The sequence below is a fragment of the Poromitra crassiceps genome (assembly GCF_964638095.1).
Source record: "Poromitra crassiceps genome assembly, chromosome: 4".
Taxonomy (NCBI): domain Eukaryota; kingdom Metazoa; phylum Chordata; class Actinopteri; order Beryciformes; family Melamphaidae; genus Poromitra; species Poromitra crassiceps.
The window spans coordinates 60006908-60031421 of record NC_139626.1 but is presented as its reverse complement, the minus strand read 5'-3'; the positions used below and the strand labels follow the sequence as shown (position 1 = coordinate 60031421).

General features: G+C 42.2%; 1 protein-coding gene across 1 annotated transcript in view; it reads right to left on the bottom strand.

The window, feature by feature from the left end:
- Window positions 1-17428, bottom strand: part of commd1 (copper metabolism (Murr1) domain containing 1) — a gene marked incomplete at its 5' end in the record, with an annotated part of 48941 nt that extends 31513 nt beyond the window's left edge. Inside the window, 2 exons of the mRNA XM_083635202.1 lie at window positions 5222-5512; window positions 17255-17428. Of these exons, the coding sequence (XP_083491328.1) occupies window positions 5222-5512; window positions 17255-17428 (465 nt within the window). The remainder of the gene's footprint in view (window positions 1-5221; window positions 5513-17254) is intronic.
- Between the last annotated feature and the right edge of the window lie 7086 nt (window positions 17429-24514).

Here is a 24514-nt window from a genome sequence, read left to right as displayed (position 1 = left end):
AACCTCTGTATATATATATTTATACCATGGTCTGGGTGAATACTCGATTCTGATTGGCTGCAGGGTGTCCATTAAAAAGTGATAATGTACAGTTGGTAAAGTCATTCAGCCAAATGGTCTGTTCACCATTCATATCAATGCGCCATAGTTTCAACAGTGGTATCAAGAGAGCTGTTTGAGCTCTATACCCCTGTTAGGGGTTAATATGACGCTTTTGGAAGTTGAGAAAATAAATTAGTCGGTCAAAGTAACTATTTAAATCACCCCTGTGTGCTCAGTTTATCAAAAATAACTCTTATTTACAATTTTGATTTTCGTTTCGGAGATTCCCTCTCCTGAGAGAAGCCGGCTCTGTTCTGGTCAGCTGACAGAAGCCGGGCTCTCAGCTGTCAACTGTCAAACCCTCTGTTTACAACTTGCAGCAACCAGCAGCCAGGCGCTCTGGGAGAGCGTGCGCTACCTCTTATCACTGATACAAATCAAGTCGAAGAGGAAAAAGACGAGATCAACAAAAAGAAAACAACGTAATGGGGAGTTAACAGCAACACACTGAGAGACGTCCTTGTACAAAACATACCTGGACTCCAACATACTGAAAGCAGATAGTTTTCACTCTGCCTCGCGCCATTTAAGTCTTATAAGACCCCGCAGACGTTAACGCAATTCGCTGGAATGCGAGTTTAAACGACACAGTTACATGGCGTTGCATTCTTAGACATTGCCGTTTTATTTTGTATGTTGTTACATAGGCTACGATTGGTGAAATTATTAGTTAGCTCGATTCTAGAATTGTGCCAGGTGTAGAAACTAAGCAGCCATTTTATCCAATGATAGCCTAATCTCGAGGGGACTATTTTGTCTCGCCGGTTCTCAACTCATATTCAAGGTTATGAAAACTAGATTTTGATTGCAAAATGCATGAAAATATAAATGAATGGTCTTGTTTTGTTTCTTTGGCAAGTGACCATGGTATAAGCGGGTTAATGCACTTCGAGGTGTCCATTATCACTTTTTAAGGGACTTCGGCTGCGCCTCGGACGGTTCACGCCTCCACGTCGTCCCTTAAAAAGTGATAATGGACACCTCGTCGTGCATTAACCCTTACATATTTACAGTTAGGAGATTCTTATGAAAATACCCCCCCAAAAACAAAATTAAAACATGCCCCCAGGGCAGAAATATGGAGAAAAAGGTGGCATTATAATGCACATGTTAAAAGCCATCTGTGCAGATAACACCTGTGACAACACTTGGGCTACTGTACTTACTGTAATAATAATAATATACAGTCAATGTGTACAGCAGAAAACTTTCCAAAACACCAGACGTACGATAATTATCGTATTTGTATGATAATTTACCTCCAACAATGATCGATTTGACCCTCTGGTACGATAATTCAACACTGCCCAGAATGCATTTCGGCACTGAGGCAACTATTTAGTTTTGTTTGTTTGGGCTCTATCTATGGTTAATATGGCACTTTATGAAGTTTTAATAGTTTCAGTAGGCAAACGTAACTAGTAGTCAAACTAGTTGACCCCCAATATGCAATCGTTTTTTCAAAATAACGCCTATTTGGAAATATAATTTTGGGACTGACCATCTCAGCTCGTGTAACCTGGCTGCAGAATGCTCTCAGGCGGATAACTTTATCGTCGGAGACGGAGGCAAGTGTCACTCGCTGGAGCTCATGAGAACAGGAGTTTTAGCTGCAGAGGGGAGAAGTTTTAGCTGCAGAGTGGAGGTGATACTGCAGCGAGCGGCCGCTCGACGGACGGACAGACCGGGACAGATGGTCGGCGTACGGAGGTAATGATCCGAGGGAACATTTATTGATTGTGTATTAAAATCATCACAGGTGTTATTGCTAGATTTACGGGTTTTTATGTGCGCGTGGCAAATGCTTCACAAAAACCAGTCTAGATGCAGCTATGTGTGGGGGAAAACAAAAAATTAAAGAGAATCCTAATTGCTACATAAAAGTAGGGGTGGGGGAAAAAATCGATTCACCTAAGTATCGCGATTTTTAATGTCACGATTTTTTGGATCGATCTTTTATTCCAGAATCGATAATCGCAAATTTAAAAAAAAAAAAAAAAAAAAAAAAAAAAAAATTTTTTTTTTTGGTGCTTGCAGTCAGGCCACTCACTGAACAGCAGGCCAGGCGCCGCCTACTGGTTTACTAGTGGTTTTATTACTTTATTAGTTAGTCTGAAGTAATAATTACACTTCAGGGTTAAAGTGGGTGCATCTCATTGTAAAATTGGACTTCAAACGGCCCAAATCTGGCTTCAAACGGCCCAAATTTCACGCGCGTTGGCCCATATCGGCCTGGCCTGCTTGGTATCTAATGCCCGGCCTGAATTATGATCCCAGTCCGCCCCTGTTTTTAACTATATCGCCCAGCCCTACTCATGATATATAATATACAGTCTCTAGTGTATGATTCAACTTTTCCCATGTTCTAATCTAGTGTAAAAAAGCAAACAAACTGAAAAAATAAAAGAAAAAAATAAACAAAAATCGCAATAAATCGTAATATCGAATCGCAATAATCGTAGAATCGCAATACTTAAGAATCGCAATATAAATCGAATCGGCACCCAAGAATCGTGATAGTATCGAATCGGGAGATAAGTGAATCGCCACAGCCCTACATAAAAGTCCCACATATTAATGCAAAGTGGTGTCTAACCTGCATCATGCTCTTTAATGATTTATCGACAATTGATTAATCATCGTTAAGAATTTGATCAATAACCGATTAACAGGGAGAAGATACAGGGTTCCAAAAGCACGCACAAATCGCTTGAGGAACAGTTTCTTCCCGCAGGCCACGAGACTCCTTAACATACACAAATAGTGTAGTAGCCGTACTGTACCGTACTGTAGCTGCTACCATTACGTATGTCTAATGTTTAATTGTATGTTTAATAAGGAATATCCTATTTGCACCTGTATGTCAAATACGCCGAATTTAAAACGCCGAGTTTAATTGTATGTTTAATAAGGAATATGCTATTTGCACCTGTATGTCAAATACGCCGAATTTAAAATGTTTAAGCACGTCTAAAGTATGCACATGACATGTGCACCTATGTGCAGTGAATATGCCACTGTCTCTGACTTGTCTTATCACTATACTGCCTTATTGCTTGTTGTGTCTCTTGTTGTTTTTGCACTCATATGCCCTGTTATATTTGTACTATGTTGTAAACGGAGTCCACAGCACAAGAATTTCACACGTGATACTTGTACCATGGAGTGACAATAAAAATCTTGAATCTTGAATCTAATCAACAATGTAGGCTATGTGCTATTTTCTTCTTTTTTTTTCCTGAAATGGCAGCACAAAACTGCTTATACAAAGGAAGAAGAAAGCCAAGCAGGCAAAAAGATCAGTGTGAGAGAAGTACACCCAAAAAGACAACAGTATTCTTCATTGTAAACACTGTAATATACAATGTTGAAATACAGCGGGTCTATAAGCACAATGACAAGCTAATGCAGGATGTTTGCTTGGTTGATTAACTTGTTGAGCAGGCCTAAAGACTGCATTTTGTATGTCAAACACTGCTTTGTTATATGGTTATTACCGTAAATTCCGGACTATAAGCCGCACCGGTGTATAAGCCGCACCTTCAAAGTTGACTATTTTTTTCTTATATAAGCCGCACCGGACTATAAGCCGCGGGTGTTTTAATGTTTTTTTTTTTTTTTTTGTGTTTTAATGTTTAATTACCATATGTAAGGGTTCATGCACAGAGGGGATTGTAGAGGAAGCTCCCATTTATTAACATTTCAACAAAACAACATAACACAACACCACCTGTGTTGTTTTTTACAGTGCACACAGTGTCATACAGTGTCATACAGTGTGGTGAAAAGAGGGCAAGAGAGGAAATTAAAACTTATTATAGTTATATAGGATTTATAGTTAGAAAGAGTGCTAAAAAAAGAGAGATTTTTTTTGGAAAAAATCCATAGATAAGCCGCACCGTTATATAAGCCGCAGGGGCCAAAAAAGGCCAAAAAACGGGAAAAAAGGTGCGGCTTATAGTCCGGAATTTACGGTAATCATTTAATTGATCGTTAACAAGACCAATTAATCGATTAAGGAAATTTAATAGAATTTGCATCCCGTCGCCAAGCACCAAATGCCACTAGGTGGCCAGCGGTGACAAAGATTGACACGAGACTATATAACAGAGGAATTCATATGTCTCCAAATGTTTACCAGTCAGTCACCACCAGACACATTTTTCTGGTATTTAGCGGCTGGTAATTTCACAGCCTGACTTCAGGTGATAATATTTTGGATTTACATTTTGGAGTAGAAGAGTCTCCACAGCACCATGACCCAGAGCCTCTCTCCTCTGAGGCGCTCAAACGCTTTTGAGCTCAGGACCCAGATTGAGTAAATGTGGTCTCCTCAGGGATCCAGACTCATTAACACACACAGCAGTCACATCCAGAACGCTGCCGCACTGAGCCGACCCAAAAACCACCTCCTCTCCTGGCTGCTCATGACGAGGGGAGGCTGCCCTCCACCAGACGTGTTCTTAGTCGACTGATATAGCGATTAGTTGATTAGTCATTGCACGTCCTTGATTCCCAAGCAAAACACCTGCCAAGTGTGAAGTAGATCGGACAAAGAGAAAGATATGCTGACACACAACATCGTCCTAACTGATTCATTTGATTACGATTCAAAATCGATTTATTGTGCAGCCCTGCAGAGAGTACAGTGAGTTACAATAATGCAGCCGTGTATTAATAAAAGCATGGATTACCCTCTCTAAGTCACTGGGGGAGAGATAGCCTAGCCCTTTACCTTTGCTAGGCGGCTTAATTGGAAAAAGCTAGTTTTTTTATAACAGAGCTGACCTGTTTAGCAAATTTAAAGGTGCTGCCAAAGGTCACACGGAGGTTTTTGACAGAGGAACAGATGTTTGGAGTGAAGGGGCCCGAGGAAACCAGCGGGGATCATCATCTGATAGGGTCACGCCCAAACATAAGGATCTCACTCCAGCAGCCAGGTCCCCAAAGTTGGCAACCCTGGTCTAATATCTTTAGAACAACAAGACACAGCTGGAAGAACAGCGCACATAGCTTTACAGCTGATGCTGTGCTCCCCGCGGGCAGCACGCTGTTCCAGGCAAACACCCTCCTGTAACCATCAAAGTTGCCTTGAGGGCTTTGTGTTAGGGTCTCTCACCTGTCCCGCGCGGCCCAGCTCCAGCTCCAGCAGAGTGACGGGGCCGCTGTGGGCCGCGCCGCCCCGCCCGGCGGCCGTCTGGAGGTCCACCCTCCAGGAGACGCCCCTGAGGCCGGGCTCCCAGCGACTCTGGCCCAGCAGGCTCTCCCTCACTCGCACACGCTGGCTCTTCCAGAAGCGGGAGAGGGCGGCGGCCTGCTCCGCGCTCGCCCCCCCGCCCCCCTGCTTCCTGCTCTGGGCTGTGAGGAAGGCCTCCAGCTGGCCGTGGTCCATGTCTGCTGTGGCGATGGACTGGGAGGGGGAGGAGTCAAGGAGGAGGGGGGGTGTTAGCTGCAGCAGTGTTATTCTGCACACCACGGTCGGGCCCATACATTGATACCTCTATTGGCTTTTCATGAAAGTAAATAACACCCCATTTTACACCGGGTTTTTATATGTGACCTGTATCCTGTATACAGTAGGGATGGGCATCGAATTTCGAATTTTCGAATAATCGTTGTTATTATCAACGTCGACTTTTATTATTGAAAGTCGAAATTCGAAAAGAAAACCCATTTTTTTTTTTTTTTTTTTGAGTGAAATGTTGCATTGTCTCCCCTGATTCTAAGTATAGTCGAATCGCTTGGTTTCAAGTCAAGTAAAACAATTTTTATAAGCATTTTAAGCAAGGTTTATGGAAAAATGAATGGCGGATGAAATCCCATGAAGAGGGAGAGGGGGTGACTTTGGCACCCCTTTGGCACTCAGACCTGAGCCTACTAAATATTTAATGAACCACTCATGATTGTCAAAACTGTTTTTTATTTTCGAAAATGTCAATGTCATGTAACATGTTCTTTACTTCAGTAGTGCAATGCTTGTTTGAGCTAAAAATCCACAGCAGAAGCTTTTTCTATTAATTAATAAAGCCTTAGACTTAGAATCAGGGGAGACAATGCAACATTTCACTAAAAAAAAAAAAAAAAAAAAAAAAAAAAAAAAAAAAAAAAAAAAAAATCCGATTAAAAGTCGACTTTGGCCAGCGAATTTCGAATCGTGTTTTTGCTAGAAATGCCCATCTATGGTCACATAAAAAAAAAAAACAGGTGTAAATGGGGTGTAAGAGATCCGAACACAATGTGAGCTAGACAGTAGACTACCTCCAGATGTGGTCAGGAAGTTCGGATCACATCCTGATCACGATGCATTTACACCTTGCATTATCGTGCGTATATCCAGATAACGTGCAGATAACTTATCCGGATACAGGTCACATCAAAAAAAACGGTGTAAAATGGGGTGTTGGTGTTGTCATCCTCAGGAAGGATATGATGCAGATTGATTGATTCAAGGTTTATTGTAGACCTGATCAACACTACTACACTGGTTGTGTATGGGAGGCCCTTAACACAAAACACAATTGAGCCTTTTTACGGGGGCCATTTTGTGTCGAAAAGGCAGGGTAAACTAGAGCCATATGAAATCCGTTTTCCCCGCCTCCAAATTCTGCTTTATTTTTCTCAGTTTTTTCCATTTTAATTAATTTAGGGTTAGGAGTGATATTTTTTCTTGTTTTGACGACTTGGTTCTCTCAGACAGTCTCTTCCACATGTTTTTCAAGGTGAAAACTAAGTTGTGAGGTGCAGTAAGGGTCCCACGCAAGGCCGACCCCCCTCTCAAAACACCCCAATCGGAAACTGAATCATTTCTCATCTAGGCCTATATTACAATTATGAAATAATTTAGGTTACTGGAGTACGATCATTAGATCTACTTCTTATTTAGATAATTCGGCCTACTTTTATCAATTTCAGCCAAATTATGGAAAATTCTGCAATATTCATTTTTTTACAGGTGATTTCATTTTTATTACCAAATTCCATGATTCCGTCTGTTTTCTTTTTGCAACTGCAAGCAAAACACTAATGAGGGTTTCCAACTTCCATGATTGGAATTTGGAAACCCTCATTAGTGTTTTGCTTGCACATGTGTTTACCCTGCCTTTTTGACACAAAATGGCCCCTGTGAAAAAGGTCTATTGATTCAAATCCTAACAAGACGTTTTGATCAGATTCCACACAAGTTTATGTAAAAATGCTGTTATTATTAACTCCGAATAGACCCTTTTCACGGGGGGGCATTTTGTGTTGAAAAGGCAGAATAAACACAGGTGCAAGCAAAACACTAGGGTTTCCAAATTCCAATAATTAGTGGAAAATAGGGGTGGGGGAAAAATCGATTCACTTAAGTATCGTGATTTTTAATGTCACGATTTTTTTAATCGATCTTTTATTCCAGATTCGATAATCGCGTCATTTTTTTCTGTTTATGTATGAAATGTTACCACTTTCATCCAGCACGTTATAGAGCGCTTCCCTCTGCTACGTGGCTCATACACCCAATCATGTACCTTGTTAGTACAAGTGACACGGAAACAGCCAATCATTTAACGGACAAACTCCGAGTGCACCCGCCCCATGACCCGCCCCCACTCACACACAGCTAATCATATCCCTTGGCAATGGTGGCATTGCTAGTGACGCGATGGTTTGATCTCACCCGGTGTTACAAAGAATTCGATGTTGGTGAGTTTCAATTCGTGTTAACGTTTAATTCGTGCTCTATTAATAAGCGCCCGGGAAATTAACGATTAAGACACGAATTTCACAAATACGACGTCTGCAACGTTACTTTATGGAATGCGGGGCATCCGCAGCTCAATTCACTTCTGTGAGCAGAGACAAAGTTGAACTGTTGGAAAGGTTTTACTTGTACTTTGGCACAGGAATAACTCATTGTGTCATCTATTGAGCACACAGCTTATGACTTTATGTCTTCTGCTTGGGCGGAGTCTTGATGGGTATATAAAACTCATATGGAGAAATGTACCGCATTTTCAGCCAGACAAGGCTTTTTCTCGCCCAACCAACGGCGCGCGGTCCCCAGCGCGGTCGCCCTACAGCCCTACATAAGCCTATGGCATATTTGTAGTTAAGCAAGTCAAAGCAAAACCCAGGCTTTTCCACACCTCTGATTCACCTAACGTTAACCCTACAACCCTGAAATACACGTTACCAAACGTTTTTTTAGAAGGCTGGCAATGCTAGGCTGTCATCAAAATAAAACGTCACCATGTCTGTAAATTACTGCTTGCAGTTGCACTCAGAGCATGTATGTGTGTGTGACAAATTAGACCTACCTGTGTGCCTTGAAAATAAGGTGGTTCAAAATAAAGTGGGTAAATGCAACCTTTTTCTTCTCATGTTTTTTATTAATAAAAACGGGTAATTACAATTATCAATAATTATCAATATCGACTGATATGAAATATGTTATATCGATATACTTTTTAACTACTATTATTGCTACTATTATTGCTACTATTATGTTATTGATCACATAACTAAGAAAATGGGGAAGGGGTTAGCATTAATCAGAAGATCTGCTGAGTATTTAACATCTGATTCAGTGGTCCAGGTTATACAAGCACTGGTCTTGTGTCATCTTGACTACTGTCCTGCTGTATGGTCCAGTGCATCAAAAAAGGAACTAAGGAAACTACAAATTGGTCAAAACAAAGCAGCTCGTATTGCACTTAAATGTAATTACAGGTTAAGTGCAGTGCTAATGCATAAAAAACTAGCATGGCTGATGGTGGAACAAAGACTGCTTGTGAGTTTAATTTTGTTTTTCAGAAAGATCTGTGGTAGCAAGGAACCAGAATGTTTATATAATCATATTCAATATACATGTGACAGACATACCCGCACTACCAGACAGGTTGCGAGGGAGCATTTCACGTTACCTAGGCCTAGAACAAATGCAATGAAAAAATCTGTCATGTACCGAGCCATGTCTGAATGGAATGCTCTACCTCCTACAATTATAAATATAGAAAGTAGATATAGACTTAAAAAGAAGCTAAAAGTACATTTTATAATTTCATAACTAGTTAATTATACGCAATGAATGGAACTGGTATTAGAAATAGTGATTATACACCTAGATATCGTATAGAGGTGATAGTAATTAATGTAGTAATATAGTTAGACGTTATATAACATAAGGATGTACTATGGGTGGACAGATAATAGATAATGATTGTTAAACGGATAGTAATGTATTAGTTAGGCTATAGGTAGATGTATTATATTATAGTATTATATGCCTGTATATATTGTATAGTATTTTAGGAATATTGTGATGGAGGTTACATGGTTATTTGGATGGACATATGCTGTATTTAGAACCAGGTTGAGTGAGTTTTTGTTTGTTTTCTCTTGTTTGTCTTAAATTTATGATTTTAAAATGTGTTTTGTCTTTTACTTTGCATATTTGTAATGTATCTGTATTGTTTGTTTTGACTGTGGACCCCAGGAAGAGTAGCTGTTGCCTTGTGCAATGGCTAATGGGGATCCTAATAAACTAAACTAAACTAAACTATATCGCCCAGCCCTACTCATGATATAATATACAGTCTCTAGAAGTGTATGATTCAACTTTTCCCATGTTCTAGTGTAAAAAAGCAAACAAACTGAAAAAAGAAAAGGAAAAAAAGAAACAAAAATCGCAATAAATCGTAATATCGAATCGCAATAATCGTAGAATCGCAATATATATCGAATCGGCACCCAAGTATCGTGATAGTATCGAATCGGGAGATAAGTGAATCGGCACAGCCCTAGTGGAAAACACCCTCATTAGTGTTTTGCTTGCACGTGTGTTAACGCTACCTCTTCGACACAAAATGGCCCCCGTGAGAAGGGTCTATAACAGGATTCCAAGACAAAACAGGCAAACAATCACACTGGAAAAGACCTATACACCATTATTTGATGCAATCTCTATAGCTCTGAACTCTGCCTATTAGGGGTGGGGGGAAAAATCGATTCACCTAAGTATCGCGATTTTTTATGTCACGATTTTTTGAATCGATCTTTTATTCCAGAATCGAAACTTCGGTTTTGGTCTCGTTTTACAGTTAAGGAACTGCTTTCCGGGCGAAATACCGTATTTTTTGCAAATAAAGCAAAAAAAAATTGCAAAAAAAAAAAAAATCGATAATCGAACATTGTGAATCGATTTTAATCGTCACGTGACTAATCGCGATGCATCGATTATACGATTAATCGGCACACCCCTACTACCCGCCACTGGCCGGTGGGTCAAAAAGTTAATTTCGAGCCCTGGAGACCCTGCAGGTGAGTATTGTCAGAGCAGGTCAGTATTGTCAGGGATCCTGCAGGTCAGTATTGTCAGGGATCCTGCAGGTCAGTATTGTCAGGGATCCTGCAGGTCAGTATTGTCAGGGATCCTGCAGGTCAGTATTGTCAGGGATCCTGCAGGTCAATATTGTCAGGGACCCTGCAGGTCAGTATTGTCAGGGACCCTGCAGGTCAGTATTGTCAGGGACCCTGCAGGTCAGTATTGTCAGGGACCCTGCAGGTCAGTATTGTCAGAGATCCTGCAGGTCAGTATTGTCAGGGACCCTGCAGGTCAGTATTGTCAGAGACACTGCAGGTCAGTATTGTCAGAGACCCTGCAGGTCAGTATTGTCAGGGACCCTGCAGGTCAGTATTGTCAGGGACCCTACAGGTCAGTATTGTCAGGGACCCTGCTACAGGTCAGTATTGTCAGAGACCCTGCAGGTCAGTATTGTCAGAGACCCTGCAGGTCAGTATTGTCAGGGACCCTGCAGGTCAGTATTGTCAGGGATCCTGCAGGTCAGTATTGTCAGGGATCCTGCAGGTCAGTATTGTCAGGGATCTTGCAGGTCAGTATTGTCAGGGATCTTGCAGGTCAGTATTGTCAGGGATCTTGCAGGTCAGTATTGTCAGAGATCCTGCAGGTCAGTATTGTCAGGGACCCTGCAGGTCAGTATTGTCAGGGACCCTGCAGGTCAGTATTGTCAGGGACCCTGCAGGTCAGTATTGTCAGGGATCCTGCAGGTCAGTATTGTCAGGGAGCCTGCAGGTCAGTATTGTCAGAGATCCTGCAGGTCAGTATTGTCAGGGACCCTGCAGGTCAGTATTGTCAGGGACCCTGCAGGTCAGTATTGTCAGAGATCCTGCAGGTCAGTATTGTCAGGGACCCTGCAGGTCAGTATTGTCAGAGATCCTGCAGGTCAGTATTGTCAGGGACCCTGCAGGTCAGTATTGTCAGGGACCCTGCAGGTCAGTATTGTCAGGGACCCTGCAGGTCAGTATTGTCAGGGACCCTGCAGGTCAGTATTGTCAGGGATCCTGCAGGTCAGTATTGTCAGGGACCCTGCAGGTCAGTATTGTCAGAGATCCTGCAGGTCAGTATTGTCAGAGATCCTGCAGGTCAGTATTGTCAGGGATCCTGCAGGTCAGTATTGTCAGGGACCCTGCAGGTCAGTATTGTCAGGGACCCTGCAGGTCAGTATTGTCAGGATTGTCAGAGATCCTGCAGGTCAGTATTGTCAGAGATCCTGCAGGTCAGTATTGTCAGGGATCCTGCAGGTCAGTATTGTCAGGGACCCTGCAGGTCAGTATTGTCAGGGACCCTGCAGGTCAGTATTGTCAGGGACCCTGCAGGTCAGTATTGTCAGGGACCCTGCAGGTCAGTATTGTCAGAGATCCTGCAGGTCAGTATTGTCAGAGATCCTGCAGGTCAGTATTGTCAGAGATCCTGCAGGTCATCCGGCCGCCAGCTTCTTTGATCTACTCCCCATGGGCAGGTGATACCGCTCTATTAAATGCTCCACCACTCGCTTTACAAATAGCTTCTTCCCAAGCGCAGCAGGGCTGCAACTAACGATTATTTTAATCATCGATTAATCTGTCGATTATTTTCTTGATTAATCGATTAGTTGTTTGGTCTAGAAAATGTAAGAAAATGTCGATCAGTGTTTCCCAAAGCCCAACATGACGTCCTCAAGTGTCTTGTTTTGTCCACAACACAAAGATATATTCAGTTTACTGTTACATTATAGAGGAGTGAAACCAGAAAATATTCACATTTAAGAAGCTCAAATCAGAAAACTTTGACTTGTCTTTCTTAAAAAAATACTCGAAACGATTCCTCGAATATCAAAATAGTTGTCGATTATCTTTCCGTCGATCGGCTAATCGATTAATTGATTAATTGTTGCAGCTCTAAAGTGCAGTGCGTAGACTGAACGATCACAATTCCACATGTTAGATCTATGCACTTGTCTAGACTACCTACTAGGGCTGTGATTCACTGGCCTCACGATTCGATTACGATTCAGAGGGCTACGATTCGATTCGATTACGATTATCGATGCATCTCGATGCATCTTAAATCGATGGCATGCATCACTTTTTTTCCCCAATACATGATTTATTTTTTCTCACTTTCTTTTTTCTCACTGTGTGGCTACTTTTAAAATAAAAGTGCATTTGGAATTGCATTGTATTATGATCCATAATTAAAATAAACAACTGCATGTACTTCCATTATATTTTATTTGATCATAAAAAAATATATATATTGTATATATATTTTATCGATTATTTTTGACACCCCTACGTACAGTAGGGGTGTCAAAAATAATCGATTATAAGATGCATCACGATGCGGACGTGCACGATTCTGCATTGATTCACAAGTGTCAAAAATCGATTATAATATATATATATATATATATATATATATATTTTTTTTTTAGCCTTTATTTATACAGGGAAGCACTTGAGAGCGAGCTCTCATTTCCAAGAGTGCCCTGTTACAAAAGAACATATACAGAAGTTACAGACACAAAATTCACAATCAAGCAGCTAGGGATGGGTAATATATATATATATATATATATATATATATATATATATATATATACTGTATATAATGGAAGTACATGCAGTTGTTTATTTTTATTATGGATCATAATACAATGCAATTCCAAATGCACTTTTATTTTAAAAGTAGCCACACAGTGAGAAAAAAGTAAGTGAGAAAAAATAAATCTAGTATTGGGGAAAAAAAGTGATGCATCGATTTAAGATGCATCGAGATGCATCGAGATGCAACGATAATCGTAATTGAATCAAAACGTAGCTCTCTGAATCGTAATCGAATCGTGAGGCCAGTGAAGATTCACAGCCCTATCTAATAGGGTTGTCAAAAGTATCGATAAAAAGCAATACTCAACATTTCAAATGGATAAAATACTCATTTGCAACAGGTATCAATAGTATCGATAAGTATCAATACTAAAAATTTAAAACGGATACAATACTCAATTTGCAACAGCATGGTTACCAGCAGTGCTTTCTCTTAATGAAAAATCAAACATACTACTGATGTCTCCCTCCCTATCATTGGTGGGTATCTGTTGCTTCAACAAGCTCAAAGTGTTCTGATAGGCTGATGAGTAGAGCAGGGGTAATCTGCTGTAAGTGCAACGTCTTTAATGAGTTTTATCTGGCCTATTATGGAGAAGCGTGTGCCTGTCTGTCCATCTGTCTTTGTTTATTTTTTATGCTTCTTGATGTGTTGTCACCCCCCCCCCTAGTAGGGGTGGGGGGGAAAATCGATACACCACAGTATCGCGATATTTTGCCTGACGATATCGTATCGATATTTGGACGCCAAATATCGATATTGCAAAAAAAAAAAAAAAAAAAATTTTTTTTTTTTGCAGGCCATGCCAGGCCACCGGGCTACTATAAACTTTAGTTCCAAGGCCAGCAGTAAACAAACGGTAGCATATTTTCATTTTGTTTTAACAGTAACAGTTTTGTCATAACAGTCATTTACAAATTCCCCAGTTACTGAATGGGCTGCACAAAATGTTTTGTGTAAGTGAAGTGAAGTTGCAAAAACTACATAAGTACAGTAGTCCACACACACATCCAGTTAAGGTGGACTGTAAGTAGACTGTAACAAACAGTTCAGTTTGTCAGGTGCATGCAACTATGACATGACTTTATGAAAGTTGTTGGTCTGTCTACCGTAAATTCCGGACTATAAGGCGCACCGGTATATAAGCCGCGGGACCAAAATTGACTATTTTTTTCTTATATAAGCCGCACCGGTCTATAAGCCGCGGGTGTTTTGATGTTTAATTACCATATGAAAGGGTTCGTGCACAGAGAGGAATGTCGGGAAAGAGATGGCTGTTTGGGGAAGCTCCCATTTATTAACATTTCAACAAAACAAAACAAAAGTCAGGTCACTAATCCCCAGACAAAATCACACAACAATAGGCTATATGTGCAGCAAACCTGTAACCAGAGAAGTCAAGTCACTAATCCTCGTCTTCCTCTTCTTCCTGCGTACTGAAACCACCAAAGTCCTCATCTTCAGTGTCGGAAACGAACAGGTTCAGGGTGGCTTCGTCAACCACTCTCCTCTCTCCTTCATTGTCACTCAAAACCAACGAACTCCTCTTCGTCACTGTCGGCATCGAACAGCCTCTGAAGCCTCTGACGGCCCTCAGCGCCAGCTGTGGCGGCGTCATCCTCTTCATCCCGCAGCAGTCCAGCGTTTTGGAACCCGTTGGTGATTGTGGATGCTTTTATGACCTCTGAAGGACTTTTTGGTCTTCTTGCACTGAGACAGTTCCTCCTGCTGCACCGTCCAACGCCTCACCATTGACTCATCGATGCCCAGGTTACGCGCGGCTGCTCTGTTTCCCTCTTTTAATGCGAGATTGACTGCTTTCAACTTGAAAGCTGCGTCGTGTGAATTTCTGCGTACCTTCCCCATGGTAAGTGAGAGTGTTGCTTCTACTGCTCGTCTTGTTGTGAATATTCCTTGATCTTCCTTTGTGTGAATTCGCCGAAGTTTGTGATTTTCTCCTGGTAGTCGGGGGAGGGAGTTGATGGCCGAGTGGCCGTTTGCTTACCGTAATTACCATATGTAAGTGGTCACGCACAGAGGGGATTGTCGGGAAAGAGATGGCTGTTTGAGGAAGCTCCCATTTACCGTATTACCGTAACATTTCAACAAAACAACATAACACAACACCACCGTTGTTTATTTTTACAGTGCACACAGTGTCCGCGGTGTGGTGAAAAGAGGGCAAGAGAGGAAATTAAAACAGAAGTGGATTTATAGTTAGAAAGAGTGCTAAAAAAGAGAGATTTTATTTGTATTTTTTTTTTTTTTTCTGAAAAAATCCATAGATAAGCCGCACCGTTATATAAGCCGCAGGGGCCAAAAAACGGGAAAAAAGCCGCGGCTTATAGTCCGGAATTTACGGTACTTGACAATGTTGCTGCAATAAAATGGTTGAAGTCAGATGTACAGACTGAAAAATTGTTCTTATATAAACCAGATGTTGACAAAGTTTTCCTTTGGGGACATCATTTGCAGTTGAAAAAGTAAGAAATCGCAATATATCAAAATATCGCAATATTCAATATATCGCAATATCGATATATCGCAATATCGAAAATATCGCAGTATCGCAATACTATCGTATCGTGACTCAAGTATCGTTTCAGTATCGTATCGTGGGCATCTGGTGATTCCCACCCCTACCCCCTAGTATCGTGACATCCCCATCTAAATGTTTTTATATGTTGTCAAAAGTGAAGGATCCAACTGCGCTTCAGCTGTAGGAACTGGCAGGTCCGGTGCATCACAGGAGGGACGCAATAATACTTAAAAGAATAAGTCTGGAGCAGCTCGGATCCAATGATGCCTTTTATTTAAGGTGCAAAATGGTCAGACAACGTTTCGACGTACATACGTCTTCATCAGGTTTTTATATGTTGTGTTGGTATGATTTGTTATGTATGTTTTTAAGCTTTGCACCCCAACTCCAATGTCGTTTCTACTGCAGCAGATGGTAAATAAACTGACTGATTCTGAAATCACTCGGCTGTAGTTCAGATTGTCACTAAATTATGGTGTAAATAAAGGTCTTTTTGGAACTGTGAAGAACTGGTCCACTGACTTCAGTTGTTTTGGAGAAGGCTGCTATATGCAGTTGTGCTGGCAACCTCCCTGTGTGTTTTATATATGGACACATGTGTTTCAACTGGCATGCGGGTGAGAGGATGATGACAGAAACTGCTAGGCCTTACACCCCAGCTAGAAGTTGTACAACCCCTTTAAAAAAAAACAGAACACTCTTAAAACGGCACCAATTAATTAATAACAGCAAAGAAGCACAATAGACTACTTGCACAACTCCACTACTTCCTGAAATGAGTAGGGCATCTTGGTTTCCTGTCCTACACTATTGGATGAACTGATTAATGTCAGGTGTGCCTGACTGCTGCAGTCACAACAACAGTGATCAGGCACACCTGATTAATCAGTTCATCCAATAGTGTAGGACAGGAAACCAAGATGCGCTCATTTCAGGAAGTAGTGGAGTTGTGCAAGTAGTCTATTGTAATATACAGTGTTTACCATGAGCCACCATTGAACCGACACATCTGGCAACCTTTGCTTGCTTGTGATGGTGGAAGGGAAGCTTTAATCTACTGGTAAAAGCATCAACTAAGTAATAAAAATAGAGTCCGCACACTGGCAGCTGCTCCCAAATATTTATTTGTGGTTGCCAGTGTATGGACTCTATTTTTATGACTTAATTGCACTTCGGTCCTGCACCTGGTTTTAACCCCTCACTGGATGTGCGTGCCTTTTTTATACTTTTTAAAAGCATCAACTAAAACATGTGATAAGTCGAAGCAGAGTTGTGACAGGTGTGTTAGTGCTGCCCCCTGCTGACGACAGGCGAGGATTACAAGAGGAGACAACACACACACATTAATGTAGCTAGTCCTTGAGCAAAACACCCCAAAACAACTAGTCGATAATACTAATTCAGTAAAAGCTGCAGGTCCGCTCTGTGGAGGCGGGCAAGACTGAGAGAAGAGAATGTATCCCTTACTTCGGGGTAGGTGAGGAACGTTTGTTAATTTGTTATGGTCCAATGTCCATCCTTCCACTACACATTACAGCCACACTTCAATAGCACTAACGCGACAGTTTTGTATTAACTGCAACGTTACTCGGACATTTTAAATAAAGTCGTTTCTTAATATTTAGCGTCACGTCAATATTACCCTACCCCTACAAGAATGTATGCTAACGCATGAGTGTGTTTAGTACCTTTAGTAGCCCCTTCATCTTGTCGTGCAAGCCCTGGAAGTCTTGCTGCGGCAGGTCGGGGTACAGCTCGTGTTTCAGCAGCTCCTCTGTCACCTCCGCCTTGTTGTAATACACCGACTGAGCTATTCCGTTCAGCAGACCGCTCAGACACTTCACTGCGTCCACGTCCGCCATGTTGTCGTGTTCTGACTGCTGGTGGTCACGTGATCCGGGTCATGTGACCACCAGTCAGCTGGACTGGACCAAAGAACTTTTATGGAAAGAACTGAAAGCTCCATATTGCCCCATTGCAACATCAGCGCCCAGCAGCCTCCGCCATTTTTTATTTTTGGAAGCGTGACAGCGCCAAAAGAACCTCGCACAGGCTCGCAGTGGTCAGCTGCGGTAGCGCGGGCCCCTATAATCAGCCTCTCTAAACAGTAACTCAACGGGAGAACACTCTAAATTTCGTGGATTCACATCTTTTCTGGGCGTACTGCAAATCTTGACTGAAGTGGTGTAGTGCAGGGATGTAAAACAACAACCATATTGTGGAAACTAAGCAAAATGTTTCGTTTTCTTTGTTTAGTTTTTTCAAGATAAATAGCTAATGCGGCTGTCGTCCACTCCGTCAGAAGTGTGTTGCCGTGGTTTTAACCTCGGGTCCTTTGCATTTACTATTTATCTTGAAAAAACTAAAAGAAAAAAACGAAAAATTTTGCTTAGTTTCCACAATATGGTTGTTGTTTTACATCCCTGCACTACACCACTTCAATCAAGATTTGCAGTACGCCCAGAAAAGATGTGAATCCACGAAATTTAGAGTGTTCTCCCGTTGAGTTACTGTTTAGAGAGGCTGATTATAGGGGCCCGCGCTACCGCAGCTGACCACTGCGAGGCGCATTCTGTTTCCAAAAATGGCCGGAGTTTCGTCTCTTTCCTTCCATGCTCTTTGACTGGACTCGAGCTTCTTCTTCTTCTTCTGTTTAGTTTTACGGCGGTTGGCATCCAAAATGTTGCATTACCGCCATCTACTGAACTAAACCTAAACTGATCTTAATTGAACTAAAATAAACAAAATAACCCCATATCCATATCCACCCAAAGTACTCAGAATCATAATTACTTTCCAGATGCAGACGCCTGAGTTTGCACAAATGCATCTCTCAGTATTGTATCTATCTCTGCTCCAGATACATCAACCACATCCAGAAATCTCTTTGCAGCGTCAACCACCATTTCAGTCCTCTCTGTCTTCCCAGTCATACTAGCAGCACAGTTTATCACCATGGCGATGAATGCCAGGAATCGCTTCTTGTCCATACAGATATTACTGTGACTTGCTCTTTCCTTTTCCGGCTCCCTTTGTACAATCACCCTGCCCTCATTTCTTTCCCCTTTCCACCTTTTAACAGCCTCAGCATATGACGTCCCCCGTTCTTCTCTGATTTTGTTTACCTCCCTTTCCTTCTTTCTTCGTGGACAATCCACAGACCCTGCATCATGATTCCCCTCACAATGCAAACACCTGAGCTGTTCCTTCCCCACACTGCAACTTTCAATATCACTTCCATTAAGTACTACTCCACAATCCTCCTTCCCACATCTCCTACATATTCTCTCCCTAGTACACACTGATGCCACATGTCCATACTCCTGACAGCAATAGCACCTGATAGGCGCTCTCTCAAAGGGCCTCACCCTGTAACAAACATAATCACTATACACTAGCGATGGCAATTCCCCTTCAAAGGTTAAACACACACAATTACTCTCTTCTCTCTTTCCTTCCCGAAATCTCGACATTCTCCTTGCTTCATACACACCTTCCACCTCCAAAAAAGTATTAGCATCCACTGACAACGGCACTTGACTTACCACACCTTTTCTTCTCTTTTCTACTCCCAACGGGAAACACTTCACACGTTCATTCTGTTCCAGCTCATCACCCTTAACAATCTCCAACACTTTTCTCCTCTGACTCTCAGACATACACTCAATCACCACCATACCACTTTTAGTAATCTTAACTGATCTCACAACTCCAACTTTCTTTTCAATAAACCTTCCTACAACATGTGGATCCTTAAATATCCCGTCTGCCCATGTCACAGACACCATTCCCACAAGAAAAGAATCCTTTCTCCTCACAGACTCATCGCTCAATTCCTTCTGTTTTATTTCCTTTATCTTTCCCTCCAACCCTTCACTCTCAGCTTCTACCACCGCCATTTCCTCGCTCTCGTTGTCGCTACCACTACCTCTCTCTCCTCCATTCGACTCTTCCTCCTCACTACTAACAGGGGCATAACGAAGAGCCCCACCACTATCATTCAGAGAACCACTATCATTCAGAGAACAGGCTTCCATTCCTTTCCCTCCACCTTTGTTTCCCAACTTGTGCTTTTTGTGCTTCTTGCCCATTACTGTCCTCTCTTTTCCCCAAAACAAGATTCTCCGCTTTCTCTTTCAACCAACGCGCCAGCGTCTAGTCTCAGCGTCAACTCCACCTCCTCCACTGTTTAACACATGTTTGGTTCGCCCTGGACTCGAGCTTGTTGGAGTTGTAGTTTTTACAGAGCAGAGAGAGAGAGAGAGAAGGTAGGGGATGCATTTCCTGTTATGGACGCTATAGTAGCGTACTACTACTGCAATGTCATGCTCTACTTCTAAGTAGAACATAATCATATTTAAATCCAGTCAAGGAGAGGAAGTGAGGTTTTTTAATGATAGTGCAGTCCGAATGTCAAAATTGTCTTCCAACTGTCCGCTTACATCACTAACAAATATAGTCCTTTTTCACATTTTTCAGGTGGTAAAGCAGGTGCAACCAACCAATAACATTAACAAGGGCCCTGGCATTGGAACACCTAAATGGAATGGAACCATCATTAATGGTATTGGTTAAACCTGCTTTACTTCCTCCTTCACCTCCTCAAAACGGTTTCTGTGAAATGGCTCTGTGGCCTCCTGTCACTAGCAAACACTGCAACAGAAAGTAAGCTGGGGGAAATTTAGAATGTTTATGTTGTCGAGTTGAAACGTCTATAAACAAACACGGATGTCCTGAAATGGATGATGTGGATTTGGTTGCTTTTTGCTGTAAAAATGCTAAAGTGTTAAGTTATTCCGGCTAACTGTGTAGCGTATCATCTTTGTGTGAAAAAACTGATGCCTGATATCAACACTAACTTACATGCTACGCTGTATACGGTATAATATTCCAAGGTGTTGAAATCTGTCTGCTTTAGTTTGTAGACTAGCTGATTGATTCATTGTAATCCAGTCTCCAGGGAAGATGCTTGGGGTGTGTTCAATCTGCAAAACGGTGTGCATCGTGTGCTACGGCTTCCAGGTGGAACGTCATGTTTCCTCTAAACAGTGTGCGACAGGCTGTGCCGCTGTGAGGTACGTTGTCTCTCATTTTTTCTATTTTTCTTCCTTGATTTATGTCAGCACATCTGATATTTATTAATGACCAAACCTCCATAGGTATAGAGAGCCAAAGTAAACGTCACTACTTTTTTTTTTTTTTTTTTTTATGATTTATTTATGGGATTTTTCAAGTTTACACAAACAAAACACGTACATCACAACACAAACACACATAACTTCACAGTTACAGCAAAACAACAATACAATACAGAGAAAAAAGTAAATAAATAATATCAAATAAGATAAACAACAAGGGGGGGGGGGGGGGGGTAGACAGAATTAAAGATAAAAAGAGGTCAGTAGAAGTAGCTTATACAGAGGTCAGATACTGTAGATCGGGGTCAAGACAAGAGGGACCAGAGGTTCATCAGTCCGGAGCTGGCGGGATAATTTGGATGCCCTTTATATATTCTGAAAAAGGCTGCCAGATTTTATAACTTTTTTATCCCGTTTGAATTGTGCCACAGGAGTAACACACGTCATGTTTGTCAATGTAAAAGATAACTCTGCAAGTCGAGAAAGTCGCAGTTTGTGGTAAAACTGTGGCACTATAAGTTATAATATAAGTTATAAAATGTGGAAGAATTTAAATACTTAGGAACCTTGTTCGACTCGAATTTAAGTTTCACAGCCAACACCGACTACATATTTAAAAGAGCAATGCAACGCCTGTATCTAATTAGGAAATTAGACACATATAGAATAAGCAAAGCCATTCTAGAGACAGTTTACAAGAGCCTTGTTGAAAGTATCCTGACCTTTGATATGTGCACATGGTATGGAAATCTAGGAGCCATGAATAGAAACAGACTGTCACGAATAACAAACATGGCGAGTAAAATGATTGGAAAGGACCAGGAGCAACTGGGATCGATATATAAAAAACGAGCGAAACGGAAAGCCAGACAAATTGTGTCTGACCCAGCACATCCCCTCTTCTCTGAGTTCACAAAACTGCCCTCAGGAAGACGCTACAGAGTCCCCGCTGCAACCAAAAACATCTACAAAAAATCCTTCATACCAAATGCAATAAACCTGCTAAATTCATAAACCCCATCCACATAAGAACCATGTCCGTTATCACTGCCTGTCCCTGTTCCACGTTGTATTATGTCTCCATCCTGTCAATCCCTGTGTTCTGTACTGTGTACCCTGGTGTTTGTTGAAATGTAATGTATTTGTCTCCCATGTTGAAATGTAATGTATTCCTCTCTGTACACAAGCAAACCTGTGAAGCCGAAGACAAATTTCCACATTGTGGACAAATAAATTGAATTGAATTGAATTGAATTAAATCATATAGAAAAAAAAACATCACATGGATGCAACTGGGACGTATCATCAGTGATGTACCCTGGGGTCATAGGATGTTTCGGGTCTTGCAACATCAGACATACACCCTCGCCCAGGTGACCCAGCCGGGGTTGATCAAGCCCCGACTTACGTCCCAGTAGCTACCCACGGTCAGCCCTCTTAGAGAAAGACAGGGCCACTCAATCCGCTGCTCCGGAACTACTCTGCCGGGACCGGGAGGCTCTGGCACGTGGAGGGACTGGGCTCTGTGGGTTGCCCCCTGTCCGGGCTCCTCCTACGTCTCACCAGGTCCAGGACCTGTGCGTTGCACCAGACTCCCCCGCTCCAAACGTTTCATTCTGGTATGATGTTTCTTGGGCCGTGGTGGTACTGCAGGCTCCACTTGCGGCTTGAATGGCCCTCCTAAAAGGCCTCTCGTGGATTTTTTGGGCTTCTTCCTCACGCAAGACACAGGCTGGGGCGCTAACCCATACTGCTCCCGGGTGCCGTCTACATTCCGGCTGTCAAAAACTACGCACAACCAGTCCCGTAAGCGACGTCCGTCTCTCCTGCCAGTCCACGTTGTTGATGGTGTGACGTATATTGTGCGACACGAGATGTAGTTGATTCACAAAACGAAACCTTACGTTTCAGTTTCAGGACAAACTGCGACTTTCTTGACATGCATCGTTATCTTTTAAATTGACCAAATTTAACACGTGTAGCCCGTGGCACAATTAAAACGGGATAAAGAAAAGTTCAGCACCGTTGTATTTTTTCAGACGCTGGTACAGGGAGAAAGGCAGGAAGTGACGTTCACTTTGGCTCTCTATGATACGGTACATTATGGCCAACTCAAGCAGGGCACACCCACAGTAGCTATAGGCTGCTAAACCATCCGGACACGTGAACTCACATTTGTGTTTTGCCCAAGAGACACCCAAACTTCCAGTCACTTCACTTCCTGTATCTGTGCTACGGAGGTTTCGCCACTGCCACTCCCCCTTAGGAGACTGGTCAGCCAATGAAGTTTCATACCATTGACAGACACCCAATCACAAGCTGATAACCACGCCCATTTAGGAGACCAGAATAGTTCAATAGAGAGGGATGACGTATTTTTGTAGTCAGAACGCGGAAGTCCCGGACTTCCTGGTTCTTCACTGTTTCTGTCTATGGGATTTTTGAATGGGTTTTTGCCGCGATGCTTCAAATACGGTCTCTGGGCAACGCAAGATTAATCAAACGCGAACCAGAGTTCAGTCGGATAATCTTCACACATGAGGACCACTTTCATGAGTTTTGTAGCGTAAATGCGAGCCCTAGAAGTAAAAAGCTCGAGCTAAGCTAATCCAGAACTACACACTGTCGCATAGGCTTCCACGTCACGTCAGCACTCAACCTGGACTGTTGTTGATGTGTGCACTGATTACCCCGGGCTGAACGGGCCTGAACCAGGTGAGGGAAAGAGAATTTCCGTGTTCGTCCTTTGAAGTGATGACGTTATTGACGTATAATATCCCCATCGACTCAACAGTGTAGTCTCATTTAGCCGTTTGCTAGCTAGCCGCCCTTTTAACGGCACGTAAAAGCTTCAAAACTCATAAAAGTGGTCCTCGTGTGTGAAGATGATATTACTAAACACTGGTTCGCGTTTGATTAAGCCAGCGTTGCCCAGACAGATTATTAGAAGCATCGCGCCAAAAACCCATTCAAAACTCCCATAGGCGAAAACAGTGAAGAACCAGGACTGTTAGCATCGATGATTTCCGGACTCCTTCCTGCGGCTCTCTATTTCTTACGATCGGCGGCGCCTGGAGTGGGGTGTCTCTAGTATGAAAGGTCTCTGGTTTGGTTCTACGAGACCGTCTGTCCTCTGCCCCGGGGTGGGCTACTTCAGATTCCATAAGGCGGACGGGCCAATCAGGGACATGCCTCGTAGTTGACATCGTAACCAACCAATCCTGAACGCCGCTGGCAAAACAGTAATGGCTGCCTCCATGGCTCTCCGCCCCGAGCAGTAATGTCAAGTTTAAACAGCCATAAGTGCAGTTATTGCCGAAATAGACAACAATGAAATAACAACAATTAAACAAGAACAGGAGTATGCAACAGTGGAGTTTCTCAGCAGAAAAGATGTTATTTCGCCGTTCCTCTGTCTGAATTTGGATTTGACTGGATCCGATGCTGATTGGCTGAAGGACTTTCTACTTCTACTGTAGCCTGGTTCAAATGGATCTGTGAAGTCACATTCTGTTTCGTTTCGTGGATCCATCTGGACTCAGTGCTGTGCTTAGTCATTTCTGCACAGTGATATACTATACTAATATATACTGTACTGTATATACTATACTATACTATACTATACTATACTATACTATACTATACTATACTATACTATACTAATATATACAGTATATATATACTGTATATACTATTAGGGCTGTGAATCTTCACTGGCCTCACGATTCGATTCGATTACGATTCAGAGGGCTACGATTCGATTCGATTACGATTATCGATGCATCTTAAATCGATGCATCACTTTTTTTC